The sequence below is a fragment of the Gobio gobio genome (genome assembly GCF_949357685.1).
Source record: "Gobio gobio genome assembly, chromosome: 13".
Classification (NCBI taxonomy): domain Eukaryota; kingdom Metazoa; phylum Chordata; class Actinopteri; order Cypriniformes; family Gobionidae; genus Gobio; species Gobio gobio.
In genome coordinates this window covers 26636679-26661341 of record NC_137106.1, presented here as the reverse complement: position 1 = coordinate 26661341, position 24663 = coordinate 26636679, and the positions used below count along the sequence as shown (strand labels likewise).

Genomic DNA, 24663 nt, shown 5'->3' with positions numbered 1-24663 from the left:
GGAGTAATACCATAGTAACCGTCTCTGCCTCAACCTCCTCCTCCCTCTTTTTCTCTCTGTAGCTTTTTGCAACTGTTTGTTGTTTCACCAGCCTCTCCTTATGGTTCGCTGAGCTCTACTAACACTCAAAAACCCAAATGCATGACTCACACTCATAGACGTGCAGGGGCAGCATATACCTGATTGGTCAACTCTGGACTTATTGAAACAAGACTATTTAGTGTAGCTAAAGCAATAAAGCATTTTTCCCTACGCATGCATGTCATTCACAACATCCCGATTCATAGAATATCATTTTATTGATCAGATTCCCTATGGCACAGTACATCTAGTATGTAATCATGTATTGATACAAAAGTGTTTTCCTTTGCACAGAAACAACGTGTCTGACACCGCACTCAAATCAGAGAGAAAACACACACTCATATTTGTCTGTTTATCTTCCCTCAACCAGTCAGAAAGGAGGAGGAACTGTAGTGGAAAAAGTGTCCAAGTGTCACCAAACAGCCTGTCTCCATAAGGTCCAGCATTTCGAAACCGCAGTTGGTTCTTGGAGTGTCTCATTCTCTCTTTTGTTCTTAATAGAAAAATATTTTATAATTCCATTTTTTCCTTTTTATTGCAGAATTCTTTCTATTGGTGGATAAGTTGCCCTATGACATTCTTGTGTTTGACCTATAGGGTCTTTCTGCATACATGTGTCCTTGTAATCGAAACTAGGCAGTGCTCGAAGTAATTCCCATAGCCAGGTAAAGGAAAGATCTCTTGTTCCATGATCACGTCTTGCAAGGGTAGTAATCTGGCGTATCCAAGAATTGTTCTCTGTGTGTCCAGAGATCTCTGTTAAGCTGCTGTCCATCGCATCGATGTATATACGCATGGGGTCAGAGGTCACTCTCCCCGTCCCGAGCAGCCCAGTGTCATCTTCCACATTCTTCTCTTTGAGATGTCCACCCTGCTGTCATATCTCCCATCTCAACCTGCTTCCAACCCGTGGATCCTTCTCACAGAGTGGTGTAAATGTAAACAAACACGATGACGAAGAGGTTTAAGAAGGTGCCAATGATCCCCAGCAGAGCCAAGATGGACTCCTCTCGCTCCTCTTTTCCCTCTAGCGCCCGAACCTCCTCTATGCTGACGGTGGTCGTTCCCATTCTGACCCCCCCACCTCTGTCTCCGGGGTGCTTATCTGTGGAGAGCAAAGTGAGACAAACAATCAACAAGATATGGAAGCCTCTTTGCGTTCCTCCATGCGGCCCATCCACCCCTTATGTTCTCAGACGGCCACCAGAAGCACTCATCCAGAGGCCAGACCAAGTGCTCAGTGGAGCGGCACGGGGTGAGATTTCTCTCTCAACTGATTGCCCAGCTGCGAGTGTGGCGTAATGAACACAAAAGAGGATGTCTCCCCCCACCTCCGTGATGGATTCCCCCCTCAGAAAATGATATTTCCCTGCGGAGCTGCTACAACAGGGCGACTCTAGACAACTGAGATGATTTACTGTACGTTTAAACCTTCTCACTCTCTGTTTGCCTCTGCCACGCACATTAAACGATATCTTTTTTCTCGTCCCGTCTTTCCTTAGCCTATGGTTAAGCATTGTTCCACATTCATTGGAGCACACATAGAAGCATATACGTCCAGGTTCTTACAGCTATGCACAAGAATATCAACCCCGATAAGCAGCTTGGGGCCAAACATACAGTTCGGCGAAGTGGACAATAATGCATTTAGACAAACTGAAACACATGGTGGAGAGAAAGCAAGATGGGAAACATAGAATGTATAGGAAGAAAACAGGGAGTCTTACCCTACGGCGTGGGAGATCTGGAGGAAGATCCAGCATGCTGTGGGCTCATCACAGGAGAGGCATATCTGGGCTGACGGCAACATGAGGGCCAGCTGGCCAAGCAGCCGATGTCCCCGAGATGGTAAAGAAGGAAAAAAGAGAAATTGAGAGGTGGAGAGAAAGAGAGAGAGAGAGAGAAAGAAGGAAAAAGAGTAGGTCTACAACAGCATCTCCTTGAGCCGTGTGCGTTACGCAGACAACAATCTCAGTCCCCAACGTCCCTCCCCTTCGCTCTCTCTTTCTTTCTTTCTTTCTCTCCCTCTCTCCCTTTGGCTTTCTCTCGCTCTTTCTGTGTCAGTATTCCAGCCTCCTTATGTATCACCAGCCCTTGCTTTTGTTCCACGTTCATTCAGTTCTTCTTTTATCCTTCTTCCCAGCGTTGTTTATTTTTTTATTCTTAGCTTGAACGACTTACACCTTTCATTCAAGGGGGGCTAGGAGAAATCCGCTCCCTGCTCTCCTTTCCCCTCCCTCTCCCATGCTCTCTCTCTCTCTCTCTCTCTCCTTTTACCAAAATCCCCCTTTAAAAAGATCACTCTCTTCCTCCCCTCCTTTCTCTCCCCTCCCTCTCAGTGTCACACACTTCTCCGTTCTCTGCTGTCACTCTTGTCTATCTGACCCTTTTAGCATCTGAAAGTAAGGCGTCTCAGCATTTATAACAAACACCGGCCCCCACCTTCTCTCCTTTCCCTCCTCCGCGATTTCTTTCCCTTCTTCTTTTGCGCTCCTCTTTTGCTGTGGGTGTAGAAGCGCTACAGATGCACGCAAATGCCTCCGGACGCTCATGAGATTGGTGACCTGCGGCTGCGAGCTCCCCACCCTGCCGTTCTCTGTCCGTAGCCGATGGCAGTCGTGTGGTTATAGGTCCCGTCTCGGAGCCTGAGAGCGCCGTGCATTGCATAACCAAGCAGAGCGACTGGTAACCGCGGAAACAGAGCGAACGAGGGAGATCGAGAGGGTGGGCGGCGAGGAGGCTCACACGTCAAATGTCTTTATTGCCAAGAACAATGTAGCGCTACAGAGAGATGAGGAGAAGAGAAGCATCCAAATGGAGAGGTGGTGTACAATGGTGGCTATTTGGCATATTTGGGATTTGATAGATCACATATGTACATAAAACTGACATGATGTGTCCTAGTTTTGTGTTTATCGATGATCCCCAACTATTTTTCAGGCTTTTTTGATTATTTATTCTGTCCTCTTCGTAACGTACACACTTAAGGAAGAATATTAAGACCATAAAAGCCTGCATTAACGTTTTCTCCTTGTTTAATTGGTAGTGACAGCTGAGAGTAGGCAGGAAATGATGAGGAGATTAGGGATAAAAGGATTGAAAATGAGCTGGACTCGAACTTGCAATGGCTGCATGTGCACCAGGGCGCAATGTTTCAGAACTTTCAGTCTCTTTACTACAGGCTAATGCACACAGTTGTTTGGGGGGGTTTTCTAAAGAGGAAGTACAGCAATTGTACTTTTTTGATTTTACACACACTTAAAACATTTAGTATTTTTGTGTAATTTTCCAGTTTAAAAATCCCTAAAACAAAATAAATTAACTTGAGAAGCAACACTTCAAAAGACATTATCAATTGTTTCAAAGCACAATTTTTTTTTTAATGTGTATTGTCTTACTGTACTGGCCTTTTTCTCCTCCTGTTTTAAGTGTAAACAAGTTAAAAACATTAGCCTGGATGCCAGCCGAACTTAGCCCAGCCCACAACATTTGAGCTCGGGCAGTTCAGTCTGGACTTGATCCCTAGAGGAGTAATTATGCCCGAACAGAAACTGTTCGGACCAATGAAATTGTCAGGGTGGGCTTTAGACGATGATGGACAGATGATAAACAGTAACGTAAGCATTCACGTCATCAAAGAGCGCTTGGGTCGAATTTGTTCTAATCCTAAACGGAGAACTTGTTCGTATATGCATTCACCATAACTATTTCTCTCAGAAATGATGATCGTGTTGGTAAGTACTCTGTGTATCCTTAAATTCTTTTTTTACAACACTGGCAAAGATTGTTTACACTCATCTTTTTCTTCTAATGCTTTTTACAACAAAACCCGCCCAATTGCTACTCAAAACTAGCCAAAAACAAGCCCAATAGCTTTCCGGGGGGAGGTTTTCTGGAAAAAAATGACATTTGGGGGTAAAATATGTGTTATTTTGGCAGGGCTGCCTGCTAAAATTTGCATTCCTGGGTGTGTATATCACATAATTGGGGTCGCTTCAACCCGCGGACTTGGCAACACAGTGCAGTTGAGTTCTGTTAACATTTGACAACTAACGTTATGCGTCGCTCCGTTGCTCTGATTGGTTGTAAGTCTATCCACTTGAGGTCTTTCCTGGTTCGGTTGAAACACGCCCCATAATCACAGCCCAACGGAGCAGTATCAGACTCATATTCTGACTAGAATTGAGTATGACGACGTCAGGCTATAAAAACATTCTGCTAGTTCAGAAAGACGAGAGACTTATTCAAGGTAGAGTCTGACAATAAATCTTAATATTTTATGCAGCAAGTACATTTATTTCAAGATTTTTTTGGGGATGATTCTACTGTAAAATGTCAAAAGACTAAATAGAAACTCAAGAAAGCATTTTTTCAGGAAAATTTAAGGATATAGATTTTATTGGACAGTTTAGAAAATTATCACATTGACATTTGAAATTAAATGTATCTCTATCACGAGCCCCTCACTGTAAATAAATGTTATTTAAGTGGCCTTTTAATGCTGACAGCTTTGGAGATGAAATGTGAAGAAATGGCATCTTGTTTTCTTGTAATCCTCGTCTACTCGAAACTCAAACGCAAGCTTCTGTTAGCACAGCGTGTCCAAACACTGACTCACTCTGACCCTTGAGAAGCATGATTCTTGTTTTCTTTCTCACCATCATATAAAATAAAATACAGCACAACCTCCCCCCTCCTCCTCCTTGTGTACATCTGACCCCTGTGCGTTTTACGATTCTCCGTCCTGCTCTTTGCCCTTATCTGGTCTCCTGTCCATTGGTGTGTGTTAATAAACTATCAACCTCATTGTCCACATTAACATTTTAATGGAAGGGGGAGAATAAAGGATCTGTATACACTCCGTTCCTGCCACATCCAGTCCGATAAAATCATATATCAGTGTTATGTGCTACATAAATAAGTTGGTTTACTTCTAGCAGCCCTCGGACCTCAGCAAAGCCAGATCAATTATTTACTGTTTCAATCTGAAATAATCCTGACCTCTGGGCTGGCGCACAATTACAGGAGGTCAATAAAAGACTATACCTACAGGCACAACTGTACCAGTCTGAGAGGAAGTAGTTGACTGTAAAATCTTGAAACTGCATTTGCAACCCAATTTAATTCTGGAATGTTATTTTTGTGAGTGAAAAGGCTGTTCAAAGAGGAAAGACTTATATTGATTTTAGTCTTTGAAAATCGATTGAATCTTGATAAGTAGGTGTTATACTTAGGGCTGGGCCGATAAACGATATCATATCGAACCGCGATAAAATTCATGTCGATAACGATGATAAGCTCTGGACATTTTTACTCGATATGGATTAATGTAACAACCAATCCCACAGCAGAAATATACGCAACAACAGCAAGTCAGCATGCAGTTTTTAGCTTGCACGTCAAAGTACACACTCTACTGGCAAAGAAAAATCGGCACGAGAAGGAAAAATGTATTGGAAAAATGTACGAGTTAAACACGTGAACGTACATTTAAATTGAAAGTGAAACTAACCTTCCGTTATCATAAAAATATGACGAAATTGTCGATGATAAGGTAGTACGAATTCAGTTACTCACTTGAACTGCACCACACAGATCATTTATCCGCTCGGGTCAAAGTCCAAACGGCAGGTCTCAGAGCGAGCTTACTAGAGCAGATCCGTTTACTCTGATCACTCTGTCACGCGAATGCTAAACAGCACTGTGAGATATAATAATATCATAATAATTTGGTGTAAATATAATCTCTAATATAATCTCTGTAAATATATTCTCAAGCAATATTCTCATCAGTGTTCTATCAGCTATGATGCATTTAAATCTAGCATATTTTGTGTAAGAGCCCATACAGTATCCTAGTGAAATAATGCATATCTATATTTTCATATGATTTGACAGTTTATTTGTGCATCATACCTTACACCTAGATGAACACTTTACAGTCAGTTATGACTGTAAGTCATTCTCTTCAAATGCTATTGAAGTTAGAAACGTGTATACCAATGTTGTATGTAACTTTAGAGACGGTCCCTAAATTCGGGAATCTCGAATGTAAAGTCAACTTTATGCCAATCATATCAGATGCGATGTGGTTCTGTTGTTTGTTTGAAACTATTTTTGCTGCTGAAATAGAACAGAAACCGTCAACCACTGTGTGATGAATAAATCTCCTGTGTACATAGCACGTTTATCTCTGCTTTGAGTGCAGATTTCAGTGAGTGAGAGCGCACTCTGAACAAAACTCCGGCTAATCTGAACGCCTCTGATCATTAGACATTGCATTCATAAACTCAATAGAAACACGTGTGATAGGTTATAATGCGCAACGTGATTATAACAGATGGCTTTTGAGAAGACTATAATAAGTTCAACTGCCAAAGTGGCTAATGTGAGTGACTGTTACACGCAACAGCCGAAGTGCACCCGCAAATGGCGGTTGTTAATGTTAAACTCTTATTATTATCACTTACATGTCACCCTAGTCTTGTCTGAACTTGTTCATTTGTCTTTGGCTCAAGCTTCACGTTATTATTTCCCAGACATAGTTTTGGTATTGAGGACAAAGTCCACTTGCCTTGTGTTCGCAGATTTGAAGTGTTTCCCCCATTACAGTGACTTTCTTCTGGCATGTTCTGCAGACAGGGTGACCATACTCGATTAAGTTTCCCTCAGGACTTTTGTAAAAGCCAAAATATGACCAAACCTCAGATTTGGTCCTTTTAGAAGGCTGAAAAATCTCCCGGCGCTGTCACTGCCATCTGCCATTTCTTCTCATTCAAAAAACAGCCCTGCGCCTGTGCCAGAGCCAGACTGACGCTGACTGGACAAGATTTACCGCGAGTTATCAAAATCGTGATAATCACGCGTGGTTTTAATGATAATTAAATTTTAAATGATATTACTAACCGTCAGTACATTTTACCGTGGTTTATCGTGAAACCAGTAATCGTTTCATCCCTATTGGTTATGTAGGTCCATAGCAAAAAAGAGCCAGGTGGTTGGAAGGGAGGGGTTGAAAGTTTTTGTTATTCTTTTTCTTTTATGGGGTGACGTAATAATGACACGATAATTGAATCATGTGTGCAGTGAGAGTAGTTTGCTATCAACACAATGGAGTTTTGTTCAAATAAACAATGGAGTTTAAAATATACGACCGATGGACCGACGACAAGGTTCAAGCTTTATTAAGTTTATTTGTAGAGGACGAAACCCAGTGGGCTCTAGAAAGTCGCACGCAGTCTTACGTCACCAGACTAATCTTCACGGTACTTTAGACTGTAATGGAAATGCAGACAGCAGCAGGTCTGGGGGAAAAAAAGAGTTCCTGGGAAAAAAGTTTCTGGGACACATTGTTCCGGGGCATTTTGGTGGAAACGGGGCGCTTGTCTCATGCCAGGACAACCCCCCCTCTAGTTCTCTCTTTTTTGTTTTCTCTTTTTATCTCTCTCTCTCTCTCTTTCTTTCTTTCTTTCTCTCTTTGATAATTAGTATCGGCACATTTCAGTTACCATAATGTGCAGAAATTATCGCACAGTCCAATTAAATGAAATTATCATGTGGGTGAATTCCCTCGGTCCTGGGCTCTCAGCGCCGTGCCAGAACATTTAAAACGAATCAAAATGAACCCAGCAGGTTAGGAGCCATGAAGAAAGAGGCAGGTTTTTTTTTTTTTTCCATCTGCTCCAAGTGGAGTTCCTTGTCAATGAGCCGTTGTTTATATTCATTTATTTGTTTGTAATTTTCTCTCTCTGGAGCTGTGGATCATATAATCATCAAGCTGACAGCCGGTGGTGGGAGATTATGGAGCGATCTCATTACTGTACGTGTGTGACCATAATGTATTGAACAGATTGTGCTGACTCGAAGATCTGCTTGTTCAAATATTGATCTTCTATTAATATATTGTTCTGATCATTTAAGATCATACCGCCGCCTTTGACCTCTGATGCACTTCTGTAGCATAGAGGTTAACTCGATGGAAAATTCACAGAATAACGCAGTTTTTGGATTAAGCTTATTGTGATAAAAGGCCTTATTCAAAATGAATCTGTGATCATTTGGAATTATTTGTAAAATCCTTACATCTTTGTATTCAAAAATGTACACAGAATTAAAAAAAAATATATGTATAATGTATTAGATCTACAGATTTGTTATTTCTTTCTTTTTATATTTTCTTCTTCCATGGTTAAATTCTGAATAATATACTTTTCAATGCAATAACAATAAAATGGTAGATTTTAGCTTGTATGTATCATAAACATTTTAATTAAAAGAAAATGGCCAAGAAGTTATACATTATATTTATACTATTATTTGTTACAAAAAACTAAGTGATCTCAAAATAACGGAAAATTAATGGATTATTGGCTTTTTCAACCAGTGTTGGCCTCAAATCTTCAGTGGCAGTCATTAGGATACACCTTTAATCTTAAATCTTGTTGAGTCTATTTATATGTAGCTTTTAAAACAGCAGTGGATGGTATAATACAGACCTTGAGCAAGGTTCTGCAGAAACACACTGAAATGGACAGCGGTGAATTGGGTCAGTTCTGACAAGCTTTTCAAACCTGCCGCAACATCCTGCAGGATGCACTCCTTCTCCCCTCGATCAAACGCCAAAAACAGAGAGAGTGAGTGATGGCTCGGAAACCTTTAATGGATGTGTGTGCACTCATCCGATGCACATTCCCGCCTTTTCCCATTTTTTTTCTCTCTAAATCTCCACCACGATCATCATTAGAGGACAAACTCTGAACAATGCACACAATTCATATCTGACAGTCAAAACCTGCAAGATACATTATTTTTCTCCTGCTGAGGTTTTTTTTCAGTGTACTGTTTCTTTTTCTTAAGATGTTTGTAGTGAAGGGTTGTAATAACAATCAGTCTGTTTCCTCTCTGTTGTGATGTATTAATATATCTCATTCTGCTCATTTGAACAGGTGCCCTTTGTAAAGTCATATTCTCCTCTCTCCAAAGCTCTTTGACAGCATGTGTGCCCACACAAAATGCCAAATGTCAGTCAGAGGGCTTGTCAGAATTAATTATGCCCTCCTGCGTGGAGAGAGATAGATACCCCTTTTTACCTAGATGGGTGCACGGGAGCTAAATTGGATAAAGAAATGAGAGTGGAGGAGCGTAAGGAAGGATGGGAGGACAGGAATGGCATGGTCATTAAAACGAAGCAGTCATAGAAAGTAACTGGACCTCAAGATTATTTTAGCTTTGTTATAATTCAGTTGGCTTTGCTTTGTTGGCTTTGCTTTGTGGACTGTTGAATGATGGTCTTAAAACAGTTTTTTTTCTTGGTTTATGCTGGTGATGTGGGCACAATTTCTAACCTTGGCTCGACATCGGAAATAATCTACCATTCAAAAGTGTTTGGTCAATAGGATTTAATTTTTTAAAGAAATGAAAACATAGTTCTTGCATGAAACTCTAGATAGCGCACGCTAATAGGTTTGCTGTTAGCAGTCTGCAGCGCATCTGAAATTCTAAGATAAGTAAACACTTTTACTCCATATCTCATTGCATATTGCGTGGTTTGCTAATTAAATGGGTACTCATAACAGTTTAACCCAAGCGTTATTTTTAAGTCTTGTGACGTGATTTACTAAGCATTAGAGCTTAGACACATTAACTGTAATTATGAGTCTCGAGTCGATTTAAACCCGACCATTTTTTAATACGTGGGCCGTTATAACTGACGTTCTCAACTACAATTCTGAGTTGTTTGAACTACGGAAATCTGTTTAGAATTATCTTTATATATTTTAGGGATAGTTCACCCTGAAATTAAAATAAAGCCAGATTTTACTCACCCTGCTGTTCTTAGGCTAATAAATTAATGTTTTAAAAAACACAAATGCTTGATCAAGGGCCTGGCCCGAGGATAGTGGCGGGAAATATCGGCCTGACCCGACCCGGTGAAGTTTGGGTCATGTAGATGCGTGCATTTTCTGTGAAGCTGCTTTGAAACAATATGTATTGTGAAAAGCGCTATACAAATAAATGTGAATTGAATTGCTGTGAGGATATGCTGTCTATGTACGGATATGTAAAAAGGTAAAAGTGAAATAAGCATTTAAGCTTTCAACGGGGTGACCATGTTTAGCTCTGTTTGCATAACTCTAAAGATTCGTTCATTTATTTTCAATGGCAATGTTTTCATTAGCTACGCTTAAAGCTGCTGTCCGTAACTTTTTTGTGTTCAAGATTTACAAAAATTATAAAAATGAGAATGTACAACATGAATCCATTTTCCAAACCATGTTTTTGTCTTACCCTGAATCATTATGGTTAACTTATAATAAGTGTTTATATTGGGACTATTTCACACCGGTCTGGTAGGAACCGTTGCGGAGGAGCACAGTCCCTGCATGACTCACCATAGACATAAACAAGAGAGAAGTAGCTCCGGCTGCAATGCAGTTCTGTTTATTAACCACTAGAGCACCAAAAGTTACGGACTGCAGCTTTAATGTGTGCTGTTGATCGAAGCACACTCCTGTCTTTCTTAATCGTTTCAACAGCTTAATCACTTATCAATAAAGTATTAGGATTATGTCAATGATACATTAAATGATCAATTATTATACTTTCTCAGGTGGTTACTGAACTTTCTATTTATCGCAGAGTCATGAGAATGTTTTTTTTTTTTCATGGTTTCCAGAACAAAATTAACTGTTGAACTGTTAACTGACAACTTTTTTAAACATTTATAATAAGAAATGTTTCTTGATCATCAAATCAGTATATTATGATTAATGGTGTATGTGACTCTGAAGACTGGAGAAATGGCTGCTTTTTGTTAGTCACATTTTTTATTTGAAACAATTGGTCAGTTCGCTGTCCAAAATCCTCCCCTCATGAGTAGACTGACACAATGTCATTAAAGAGCTTGAGAAACTGATTCCTCTTTAGATGAGAGAAATGCTCTGAATGATTTAGTGGCTGTAAATGATGCAGAAAGGGAAGAGTGTACTTTGTTATCCTTCCGTTAGCTGAGGTTTTTATAGCAGCTTTGCAGAGGAGGAAAATTACAGCCCTGTGGTCGTCACCATTAGCTCAATCAAACATCCTTGTGCATAAACAGCCTGTGCTGGCACAGGGTTCCCTCAGATACAAGACTATTTTTTTGTAAATTATAGCTTTTGTGCAGCGCAGACACCTCCTATAAGCAACTCGTACATAAACGTCTGGAAGGGTGCCACTTTCTCATGAGGGTGTCGATGTTAATGCCTACAATCAGATTGTCAGGGCACCTAAGTGTCTGCTGGCTGACTCCACGTGTTTAAAGTAACTCTGAGAGCCACCACTCTCACCTGTAATCTCTGGGGTCAACTGGAATAAATCCAGAGAGATTGGCATTTTGAATCTCCACTCATTCTGCGATGCTGTTAAATTTGGTGTGGCACTGGGACAAGAAGTGAAAGTTTCTTTTAGTGGACTATGGTACTCAACCTTAAAAGTATCCTTTTAGAAGTTTTGTATAGTACTTTTTAAATAAATTTTAGGGTCAGTTAGAATTTTAGGCTGTTTATTTCAGCCTTCAGAAAGCATTCTAATATGCCGATTTGGTGCTCAATAAACATTTCTTATTGATGTTGAAAACCATGATATAATTTTTTTTCAGGATTCTCTGAATATAAAATTCAAAAGAATGTAATTTATTTGTCAAATAACTATTTTTAACATTATTAATGCCTTTACTGTCACTTTTGATCGATTTAATGTGCCCTTGCTGCATAAGTATTTCTTTTAAAAATGTTTTATTAAATATTAGTTATTTCTACATTCCTCCATATTCACAGGGCTTTACTTTTTCCACATTTTATGTTACAGCATTATTCCAAAATTTATTAAATTCATTATTTTCCTCAAAATTCTACATACAATACCCCATAATGAAAAAAAGTGAAAGAAGTTTGTTTGAAAAATGGCTGTGTACCGATGTTCCCCATCCAACCTGATAGAGCTTGAGAGGTCCTGCAAAGAAGAATGGGATAAACTGCCCAAAAATAGGTGTGTCAAGCTTGTAGCATCACACTCAAAAAGACTTGAGGCTGTAATTGGTGCCAAAGGTGCTTCAACAAAGTATGAGCAAAAGCTGTGAATACTTATTTATGTGATTTTTTTTTTTTTTTTTATAAATACAGATTTCAAACAAACTTCTTTCACGTTGTCCTTATGGGGTATTGTTTGTAGAATTTTGCAGAAAATAATGAATTTAATCTATTTTGGAATAAGGCTGTAACATAACGAAATGTGGAAAAAGTGAAGCGCTGTGAATACTTTCCGGATGCACTGTATATTGATAATCTGCTGATATTAGACCATTTATAATTCATAGAAATCGAACAATATTGGATATTTAATTGTTCATGCTTATTTCTTTTATTTTACATTTAAATGACTTTTGCTTTTATCTAATGCTCACTTTAATTTAATATTTAAAACACTAATTCAATAACGGTATTAAATGTAATCTTTAGCAAATGTCATAATGAAAAATGTTTTTATTTACTCAGGAAAATCTCAAAATATAAATTTTGACAAATTCGATTGTAGCATTGATTTGTAGTGGGGGTTTGTTTATTTTTTATTTTTTAGAAAAAATAGTATAGAATTTGAATATCACCCTTTTATGATTATCAGTTTATCAGTTTCAGGCAGAAGTTTAAAACTAATATCTATATTCTAGATACTTGTGCATTTTAGAATAAGGTGTGGTGATAAACCCTCTTTCTTTCTTTCTCCCTATTTCAGTCTCTGCTCTTTTATTTTCCTCATGTAGTTGGCTCATGGATCAGGAGATGTTCTCTGTAGTGTGTTGAGTCAGTGGTCCGGTTGTGCCATCAGTCCTTGTCTTGTGTCTCAGTGTTGTCTCAGCCAGAGAGATGCAGAAGTGTGAAAGGGAGATGCACCAGTGCTCGTCTTGTTTTATTCCTCGTTCTTGTTGCATTATAGATGGAGTGCTTCTCTGAGCTCTTGCTGCATGTCTTTCTTTCCAGCCGGCCCTCATGTGAAGAATTCTCTCTTGCTTGCTCGCTCACCCAAACACACGCACTCCAGACAGGAGGAGGACTCTTGTGTCCTGAATGATTTGGGAAGCATGATTTTTGTGTCAGTCATTAGACTCCAGGCCCAGTTCCGCTCTGCAAAGCGGCATTTATAATCAGACTCCTGTCAACCTGATTTACTTCAACAAAAGTGGGCTAGTGTTACTTCAAACACACCAAAAAAATGTGCACGCACACACATATATACACACATTTCACATTGGAGTCATATAATTAGAGGGGTTTTTTTTCTCGCTCTCTTCATCTGCATGTCATGCGTTTCTGCACGTTGTAAATAACCAGATTAAATTTTAACTAACCCACGAGGCTAAAAACAGTGCGTTTCTGCACTGCTGCTGGTGTGTCTTGTCCCGCCTGTCCTCGAGATCTTTGTTGTCATGGTGACAAAGAGTTTCCAGCACATGCTCTGAGAACACGCACTACATACCCCTAAAATGTTTCTTCTGAGTACTGCATGTCTCTGGTGTGTGTGAATGGGGCCTCGTATTATACTGCCCTACAGAAAAGACCTTTATAATGTTACAAAATAAATAATGCTGTTTTGAACTTGCTAATCATCAAAGAATCCTGAAAAAAGCATGATTTCCACAAAAATACTAAGCACCAATAAACTGTCATGATTTAGTTTCCCAAGCCATATTTAGGGATGAAACTATTGAGGTCGACACCTTCGTATGTATAACAAAGTACACATTAAAGGGTGGTGATGACTTTTGCATGTAAATGACCACACATTCTCTGAAGTCCACTTATAAATATCTATTAAGGTTTCTTGAGCTAAAAATGTAGGTTATAACCAGAACGTTTTTTTCTACTTTCTGACCCTTAGGCCCTGTTTACACTAGCGCTTTAAAATGAAAACGATCCTCGTCTACGCTTCCTGTCTACACTGCACGACCGAAAACGCATGTCACATGACTGTTCATGCACACTGGGCAGCGCGTACAAGTGTAAACCGTTGTCTCTTGCGCATGTAGACAGTTGCAGTATTATTCATTACAGTGTTTAACTGCACGCTGCTAAAAAAGGGCCACAAAATCAGCAAAGCGAAAGTTCTGTCTCCATGTAAACTTGAATTGTCTTCAAGGCTGGTCTGTTACAAGGCCGTTGAGAGAGACGGCTCAGGACTGTGTTTCCCAAAAGTATTGTAACAAGCCACCAATGGTCTCTATGATCATCTTAGGCATACAATGCTTTTGAGAAATGCTGCCCAGGTCTGATATGGTCATGTTCAGGTAAAATAATGTGGGCTGGGCAGCCACGCCATAAATGTCCGTTTGCACTGAAACTGAACCATGGCGTTTTCAAACTAAAACGGGGTCTGCAGCGTTTTCAAAAGTGTTCGAAAACACCTGAGTAGTGTAGACGACAGGCGTAACCGTAGCAAAAGTTAAAACTAAAACACACTAGTGTAAATGGGGCCTCAGAATCAAAAAGGCCCCTGTACCTTTAAGGCATGTAAATGAGCTCTATTATGATTGGCTAATCCCTGCTTATCAATATACCAGTCATTCAAGTGCTTTTGTCTTCAACCTTCATTTGTGTGTTTTCTGAGAAAAGTTGTGACCTGTGTGTGCTGATCAGAGGAGAGTATTTCTTTTGAAGACTAAGATGTCTCTTGAGTGTGTACAAGGCTTTCTCTCTCTCTCTGACACACACACACACACACACACACACACATAGATGCACACAGAGCACGGAGCTTGTGTTTGAGGCTGACATCTTTCACAGACAGTGAGCCGATGGGGGGAGAGGTCAGTCACAAAGGTCTTATGGTATAAATGAAGAGTCCAGATGACCTGTGACCTTCAGTCTCTTCCTGGTGAAGAGGGAATGGATGGATTTGATGTGAGACTGTAGTATTATCTATAGTCAGATAATCTCTTTTCTCCTCCTTTTCCTTTTTCTATTTTTTTTCTTCTTCTGGTCTTCTCTTCTGCTTTTTCCTCCCTTTGCTTTCTCCTTTCGTCCAAATGCCTTTCATCTGGTTTTCTCCTCTCCTCCCCTCTTTGTCTTTCCTCTCCTTATCTTTCCTGCTTTCTCTCTTCCTCAATTCTCCGTTCCACCTTTCTGGTCTCATCATTTCTTGATCTCTTCTGCTTTCTCCTTTCTCTGATATCCTGTCCTCCGTTCTGTTTGCCCTTTCTGGTCACCTTTCCACTTGTCATTACTTATCTCCTCTCCTGCTTTCTTCATCCTACTCACTCTTCTACTCCTTTCGGTTGTCATCTGCTTTCTCTTCTCCTCCATTCTGTTCGCCCCCTCCTCCTTTCTGGTGCCTTCATGCTCCTCGCCTATTCTCTATCCTCTTCTCCTTCTGCCGTGTCTGCTGTCTTCCTCTCCTCTATCCTACTGTCCTGTCGTGTCCTCCCTCCTCTCTTCCTCCATCTCCACTCTTCTCTGCTCGGCAATGGAGGGCAAGGGAGGTGACGTATGTGTCCTCTCTGCTCTCACTAACATTGTTTATCATCCACCCAATCCAGCATGGAGCTGAATGTCTGATGAGGGAGAGAGAGGGGCAGAGAGGAGGATTGGTGTGCAGTAAATCAGTTAGTCTGTAAATGAGATGAGTGAAGGAGAAACAGTCTGAACTGAAGGAGAGCATGAGGAGAATCTGGAACATAGACTGACATTGAGATGATGCAACACACACACTAAACGCTCTTTGATCCATGTTGTCCTCGCAGTGGGCGCACACTCAAATGAAACCCTTTGAAGGAGCTCCTTCAGTCATTTGAAATTCCTCCTTCTTAAAAACACACAAGTCATACAAACACGCACATGGTATTCCTGTTCCTTACATTCACTGCACACTGATATGAGCCTGATTATAGTGTTTTGCTTGAAGAACCTCAGTAATCTCTCTCTGCCTTGTTCCCTCTCATCCTCTATTCTCTCACTGTCCTCGTTCTGGCTTTAAGACTCCGTCGTGCCACAAAAGGATTATGGCGCCTTCTCCAAATAGGAAATACATGCGCAAAGAGCCCTAGTGCCTCAAACCAATGGTCCTTATGGCATCTTAGCCTGCTCAATCGAAGATTTAGGTTTCCCACCATTTTCTTCTTACAGCAAAAGTATCTTTTATGTGCTTTAATGTTGTCTTAAATGTATGGTTCACCAAAAAATTAAAATTGAAAAATGAGAACTCCCTCATGTCGTTCCAAACCTGCATGACTGGCTGACTTCTGTGGAACATCAAATATATTTTGTGAATATATTTACTGACAACTTCTTTATTTTTGAGTAAACTATGCCTTTAAGCAGGTGCGACACAAATTTGTCCTTGACTCTCCCATATGGTTAAACTCATTTGTGTGTGTGTGTGTGTGTGTGTGTGTGTGTGTGTGTGTGTGTGTGTGTGCGCGGATCGTCCCTTGTGTCCTTCTGTCTTTTAAGAGATGTAATCGACTTTGTCTTTTATAAGTGTCCTGTCTCCATACGTAATGTCTCTCTCTTTGTCTCCTGCAGTTTTGGACATGGCGCGTCACGTCCCCCTGTATCGTGCTCTGTTGGAGCTGCTAAGGGCCATCTCCACCTGCACCAGCCTGGTTCCTCTGCTCCTGCCGCTATCAGGAGACGCTGCTGAAGAAGAGGAGGATGAAGAGCGCACCGAGTGTCAGACATCTGTTGGCATGTTACTAGCCAAGATGAAGACCTGCGTGGACACCTACACCAACCGTCTCAGGTGTGCTCTTACTCTCCCTTAGACACACACATACACAGACACACAGTCTACTGCTCGGTCACACTAAAGGACAGGACGGACGGAGTGACTGCTGATGGATGGATGTTCACCCTGTGACACTCACTGTCTCTGATCTGCATGCAAAAACCTGACTTATATCCACAAGATGTAACCTGATGCTATAGCCACAATTCAAAACCATTGTTTCACCAGAGGTGTTTTAACAGATGGTGATAAATGACTGCTAGTTCAGTCAGTGCTCCTCAGTTGCCCCCGAAAAGCCTCTAATCTCCAGTGACCTTCACACTGACATGAGCTTTTGCTGTTCCACACTTGTCCATTTCATATAGTGTAGTTCAGAATTGTTTTTGTCACTATTTTCACTGGATCCAACACAAACAAATTATGAATTAGATTTTTTGCAATGTGTAATATTTATATTTTGTTTGTTTTGTTTTGTATTACAAAAAGGTTTTACGTTTTTAATTTGCAACTTAAAGTTTCAAAAGAATTGTATTATAATTTTTAAACGTTTTTTTAAATGTGTAAAAGATTTAAATAATACATGCACCCTCTAATGATGGTGCCATCTTAATTACTCTCCTCTGCGTCACTTGCAGGTAAAGGACATTTATGATTTCATGTCTCCTTTCTCCTTCGTCGCTCTCTCTTTCATTTTCTCTCCTCTTGCTTAATGAAAGATGCATGTTGTGAGGGTGTGTGCTTAGCTGCAAGACAGCTGGATGTTGTTTTTAATGGTTTACTTTGGGACAAGTCACGATCTGCTGCTCATTTGATGTATTCAGTGTGTACTAGCTCCTCTCACGAGCAGTGAGTGTTTGTGTTTCAGGGTTGGGGACATGAGAGGTTGAGAAGCTCTTGTCTTGAGGACATGCCGTTTTTTTTCTCTGCCATTTTTGTCCACTCAACCCAACACTGAATGTGCAATGAAACATTACAACTGTTCACATACATATTAGCACAAATATAGACCCCTGATTAATCGGTTATAGTGTTTACATAAATGTGACCCATTATGATTCTTTGTCCACCTTAGGTCGAAGAAAGACAAAAGTAAAGGGGTAATGAAGGCTGAGACATCAGATCCCGAGCCAGAAGGCCTGACGCTGCTGGTTCCTGACATCCAGAAGACTGCAGAGATCGTCTATGCTGCCACCACCAACCTACGGCAGGCCAACCACGGTGAGAAAGTCCACCTCAACAAGCTACTTTTTCCAAAAATGCTTCCATTAGGTGCTGTTTGTCAAATAATCATGAAGCCGTTAAATTTTTAATAACTGATTAAAATGCTTAACAGATGGGTATTTAATGAATTTCCAGTTTGGACACATTGACTTATTTTTCACGTAATTTTCTTCATTTTAGAGTAATAACAATAAAGTCGTCAATACACAAATAGAATTATGGACATTTAGTGACCAATAAAATGTTCAAAACCATAATATATTTTAGCTTCTTCAACATAGTTACCCTTTGTCTAGATTCCATCTCTGTTTATTCTCAACCAACTTCACGAAGAGCATCCTGGGGTGGTTTTGTACTCACAATTTAGTCCGACTGAATTTCAAATGAACTGTTTGTGTACAATTTATACTGTACCGTTTAAAAGTGTGGGGTCCGTAAGATTTTTTTTTTTTAAAGAGAATAAAACATTTATTTTGCAAGCATGCATTACAATATATTAATCAATAGTGACAACAACAACAAAAATTCAATTTCAAAGAAATGCTGTCCATTTAAACGTTCCATTTATCAAAGAATCCTGAAATCAGCATATTTAAATGAATTCTGAAAGATCATGTGACACTGTTTGGAAAGCTGAATTTTCAGCAGTCTTCACAGGAATACATGTATTTAACTGTATTTTTTATTAAATAAATGCAGCCTTGGTGAGCATAAGAGACTTCAAAAAGAGACTCAAACCCTAAATTGGTAGTTTGTGTTTACAAAACTAAATGGCTAGTCACAGGAGAGTGATGGTGCGTATTTCACAGGCTGAAGACACACTCCTTGCTTATCTGAGAGCCCCGGGGGACATGGAGTGACTGTTTTCTCTGACAAAATAAGCCAAAGAGAAACGGCTCTTCAGCACAGAGCCACACCAGAGGCTCTCAACTCTAAAGCCTGATCGCGTACTCTAAAGGACTTCTACATGGAGAGTCAGTTTTGCTGGGCAGTTTCGTTTGTCAGACTAGACTTAATCTGTTTTAACCAACAGCCCTTATTCATTACCAGGGTGTATTTTCAGACAGGGAGATTGTATGATCAAGTTTAGTCCCTTTACACTGACCTCATAAAAACTGATGTGACCATGACAATTCTTAATCCTGGGCTTCATAGCTCTTGAGAAGACGCATCCATTTATTCACATTTGCAAACTGGGTATTTCTCAGGTCCTCTAGGGCTGAGCTAAGGGAAATTTAAGCATTTGTTCCTAGGCAGAAACCCTTGTGGTCTTCAGGTTTACGGGAATTTCCTCCGTTACTATACATCTACATCTACTAACTATGAGAGACCCTCCCTTGGGTATCTCTTGCTCTCATTCTCTCTGTGATGAGTGAATGAAAGGGGCGTTAAACGTGGTGAGGTGGATCAATGCGGCTGTCACCATCCATAAGGAAAATCCATATGATAAGAGTAGTGAGACATTACACTTACCACCCCATTTAACTGCTTAATTAGTACTCCATCTTTTTTTAAAAGTGCCAGAGACTGCGCAGTCAGGGTGTCTGATTGGTCGAGAGTGGTTTCTCGTAGTTCGATATCGATATCGCCATCAGTTGCGTGCGTTAATGTAAGTGAAGCTATCGATGTCGGTTGGATTTTATGTGGCTCATACCAAAGCGCAGCCATTATCGGCCATGTTAAACGCAATGGTAATTTGATTGGCTGTCATGGAGCATATGTGTGTGGGGAGGGACATGTGTCTGCGCCCACTGTGGAATGGGCGGAAATGCCATAAAGCTCTTAAATATAGGGAGTTTAATTGTGTTGTAACGCTAACAGCCTCCACCGGAGTGGTGATGGTCTGCTGGTGTCGTTGTCATTAGTCTGACACTGTCTCGATAACAATCTGAATTGGGGGAACAGAAATGCAGCGACTCATTTGTGTAACAACATGACATTTCGTGCTTATTGTCATTTATCAAAGTAGCACATTTGCAGTCAAATGCGTCTCATTGGGAGTCTTTAATTATCAAGTCAAAAATGTGGGCTTTTTTTCTTAGCAGTATGTTTTGTTCACTGATAACAGAGCTACATAGACGCTTTCAGGTTACTTTTGCGTCCGGTAGGGATGTGTTGGTTGTTCAGAGATGAGAGGATGGAAGATGTGACCTACTCAAACACTCCCTCGGGTGAAACACACATGCACACACTTTTTTTTGAAGTGTCTGTCTTCTGTTTCTCAGAGAGGAAGATGGCAGAGAGCTCCAAGAAGGCAGCAGCAAGGCCCAAACCGCTGTCCATCTTGCGTTCAATGGAGGAGAAATATACAGCAGCAATGAAGAAGCTACAATTTGGTGAGTCTCTAACTACACGTCTCTGCTAGTGCTCGTCACATTTGAGTTTTTACTGGCTGATAAGACATCTAGAGAGCATGTATAATAGAATTGAATCATTAAAATCATTGTACACTCAAATTCAATGATTTGAATCATTTTATTAAATGCTTAAAATGTACAATATTTCGAAAATTTTAGGGATGCAGGAAAGGGTTATCGCTTTCATATTGGTGATCGACAAATATTTTTTAAGTCATCAGTATCAGCGATTATTAAAGATTCTATTGATTCTGCTCATTTCCTCTATTTTTACATTTAGATTATCTTTGCCATCATCAAATTCTCACTTAAATTATTCTTTAAAACACTAATAATTAGTAACCCTGTTAATAACAAATGTCAAAATTAATATTTTACATCATATTGTAATATTTTATATTATTTATGAAAAATTACACAATTTATACTGTACATTAGAATCTTTTAATGCTTAAAAAATGTGTATGTTATCCATTTATGTTTTCTGATCATAACATGATCAACTTAGCGGTATCAGTCAGAATTTTAATATTGATGCATTTGATATTTGCAGTTGGTTTATCTAAAGGGATTCACAAACTTTTGTGAATCCTTTTTTAGATCTTAAATTAATATTTAACACATTAATATATTCATGGTTATTTGATGTTACATACTAAAAAGATTTTATTTTAGAATATTTTGTTTGTGTTTTTTAATTTATTTAACATTCTTTTGATTTAATTAATTATTAGCTTTTCATTAACTTACGATCACAAACCCTTTTTTCTGCATATGCACCATATACATAGTTAGTGAATGGATGGAAATTGCTGTTTTCCCTTCAGCTGCTTTTTTTTTTATTTTCCTGCACCAAATATTTGAAGGAGGACAGTGCATCTGAATTGAAATGGGGGAGGATTGTGTTATCTTGCTGGTAGAATGTCTTTTCTTATTGTCATTTCTCATCTGTCTTTGCTCTGATTGATGACAAGAGTTTTGTTCTGCCAAAAATGATTTAGCCCAACCTCAGACGAATGAGGTAATCTCAACTGACGTGACTGTTAACAGGTCTGCACTGGCTCACACAGAACAGACCCTTCAGAATACTCAGTTTAGCGGTTTCTGGAGGAAATATGATAAAACGTGAATCTGATATCTTTCAGGCTTATTGTATTGTTTAGTATTGTCCTTTTGGCTGCTGATAACTAACTCTCCGTGTATGGTCTCTTCCACAGACACATTTGAGATGGTGTGTGACGATGAGGACTCTAAGCTGGTATTTAAGGTGAACTACCATTACCTGTCTCAGGTGAAGAATGCCAGCGATGCCAACAGTGCCGCTCGTGCTCGGCGGTTAGCACAGGAGGCCGTCACGCTCTCCACCTCCCTCCCTCTCTCCTCATCCTCAAGTGTATTTGTCCGCTGCGATGAAGAACGCCTCGACATTATGAAGGTATGAAGACACACCCGGCCCCTCCACTGAAAATCTTTTATTTAGATTGTTGTAGATTAGTACAACAGATCGATTTAGGCCAAATTAGGGTAAAAGCACCAATTTTGGTCCAGAATATATCTCATATAGACGGCTACGATTTAATCCAGAAGCATTCATGCAGTTAACTACATTATTAGCAGCAAAGTCAGATTTTAAATGAATCATGCTTTTAAACTGGTTTGTTTTGTTGATTGTCAAACTGATTCACAAAGCATTTGTAAATAACTGAAACTCTGTGGAGGAATTATAACACAAATTTTACTTGATTACTTTTGTTTACTTGACAAAATGCAGATGAATGAGCATGATTAATGGCATTATATTTAATAAATATATAGATCATAATGATATATTTAATAACTATATAGTGATCATTTAAACAAGCTAAAATATATTACTCATGTTACAATTTTATATACCGATCTTCATATGACAGTGAAGTGAATAACACTGATTATCTCTTCATCACGGCTCCTGTTAGTGAGCAAGTGAACATTTTGTCCTCAAAGTTGATGTGTTAGAAGCAGGAAATATGAGCAAGCGTAAGGATTTGAGTGAGTTTGACAAGGGTTAAATTGTGGTAGACGACTGGGTCAGAGCATCTCCAAAACTGCAGATCTTGTGGGGTGTTCCCAGTCTGCAGTGGTCAGTATCTATCAAAAGTGGTTCAAGGATTGGGCTTTGTTGTAAATAGTTAATATAAAATGTCTAATAAATAAAGAATAAAAAATAAAAAAAACTGGTCCAAGGAAGGAATGGTGGTGAACCGGCGACATGGTCATGGGCAGCCAGGGCTCATTGATGCACATGGGGAGCAAAGGCTGGCCCGTGTGGTCTGATCAAACAGGCGAGCTACTGTAGCTCAAATTGCTCAAGAAGTTAATGCTGGTTCTGATAGAAAGGTGTCAGAATACACAGTGCATCGCAGTTTGTTGCATATGGGGCTGCATAGCCGCAGACTAGTCAGGGTGCCCATGCTGACCCCTGTCCACTGTCAAAAGCGGCAACATTGGGTCGCTTACTTGGGGAACACATGGCACCAGGATGCACTATATGAAAAAGGCAAGCCGGCGTAGGCAGTGTGATGCTTTGAGCAATGTTCTGCTGGGAAACCTTGGGTCCTGCCATCCATGTGGATGTTACTTTGACACGTACCACCTACCTAAGCATTGTTGCAGACCATGTACACCCTTTCATGGAAACAGTATTCCCTGGTGGCTGTGGCCTCTTTCATCAGGATAACGTGCCCTGCCACAAAGCAAAAATGGTTCAAGAATGGTTTGAGGAGCACAACAACGAGTTTGGCCTCCAAATTCCCCAGATCTCAATCCAATTGAGCATCTGTGGGATGTGCTGAACAAACAAGTCCGATCCATGGAGGTCTGATAGTATGATTATATCTGATATACTAGTATAATTCGAATTGATTAATTACATGAATTAAAGAATCGGATGTCAGTGCTAATTATGAGAGCAGACCATGACAGACTCAAGCCCTGCTGTTTACTGTGACTTTCGATCTCTGCTCCATGACAAAAGAACCGCAATGAATCCCAGCAATCACTTCCTTGTCTTGCTGTCCTTTGGTCTCTAACACACACATATATGAGTGCACACACTCTTCCGAAGGACATTTGAGATGTGTTTTTGACCTGGGCTGCTCTCTATGTGTGTAAATGTCAACGTATCTGTCTTGAGCTTTATGTCTCGGGCAGGCCAGACCACAGGCGGAGCCCCAGTCAGAGTGGTCACTCACTGCTCCGTCTGTTTACACTGACCCCTAACAGTGGGCCAGGCCTTTTTATTTTCCTCCACACTTCATACAATCTTAATGGACATTAATAGTAAACTGAGCTTGTGAGCTGTGTGAGCACAGCTTTGTGTGTGTGTTTAGTGTTGCGTTTGAATGGTCATGTCAAAACAGTCTTAACGCCTGAGTGCAGCTCCACCGCCTGCAGTGGAGAGAGATTTACTGGATGGCATTACAGTCCTCCGATCTGCCTCCCTCTCACTCTGTCTCTGGGAAGCAGAAAACGTCTCTCTGCCTGTATCGGAACAACATCCTCCCTAGCTCTCTGTATAGACATGGTTTAGACATGTACAATCATTCCTGTGCTGTTCAACAAAATGCTTTCATGTTAATATGTGTCACCTTTGAATGAATGGAGGCTTGCTGTGTTTAATGGATATTTTCATGCTTTTTCTCTCAGGTGTTGATAACAGGGCCCGCAGACACACCATATGCCAATGGTTGTTTTGAATTTGACGTCTACTTCCCTCAAGATTACCCAAACTCCCCTCCTCTGGTTAATCTAGAGACCACTGGTGGCCACAGCGTCCGCTTTAATCCAAACCTCTACAACGATGGCAAGGTTAGTGTCACTTCCTGTTTTGTCTTATTTATCAGTGGCCAATGCAGATACCGATAATTAAGACAGTAGGTTGTAAATATAAAAATAATGTTATATTTTTATATATATTTCGAGTTTTTATATATATATATATATATATATATATATAGTTTGTTTTACAGCTCATGGCGATGTCAAAAATGGCCAAATATTGACTGAATTGAAATTAGAAAAATAATGTTATTATATTTTATTTATGCTTGAATTTAATTTGTACTATTATATTTAAAAAAAAAAAAAAGGCCAAATCTTACAAATATTGGTCAATCACTAATAAGCTTCCTTTGACTTTTAATCATTGTTTATTTTAACCATTAATTTGTTTTCCCTCTTCATCCCTTCTTGCGGTCATCCCTTC

At 39.9% G+C, this 24663-nt stretch overlaps 1 protein-coding gene across 11 annotated transcripts in view; it reads left to right on the top strand.

Moving 5' to 3' along the window:
* The window catches only part of birc6 (baculoviral IAP repeat containing 6), a 143420-nt gene that overhangs the window by 105376 nt on the left and 13381 nt on the right, over positions 1 to 24663 (top strand). For all 11 annotated transcript variants that reach the window (XM_079833066.1, XM_079833063.1, XM_079833067.1 and 8 more), the window contains 5 exons: positions 16638 to 16854; positions 17912 to 18057; positions 20286 to 20396; positions 21635 to 21852; positions 24105 to 24266. In XM_079833066.1, coding sequence (XP_079689192.1) covers positions 16638 to 16854; positions 17912 to 18057; positions 20286 to 20396; positions 21635 to 21852; positions 24105 to 24266 — 854 coding nt within the window. The remainder of the gene's footprint in view (positions 1 to 16637; positions 16855 to 17911; positions 18058 to 20285; positions 20397 to 21634; positions 21853 to 24104; positions 24267 to 24663) is intronic.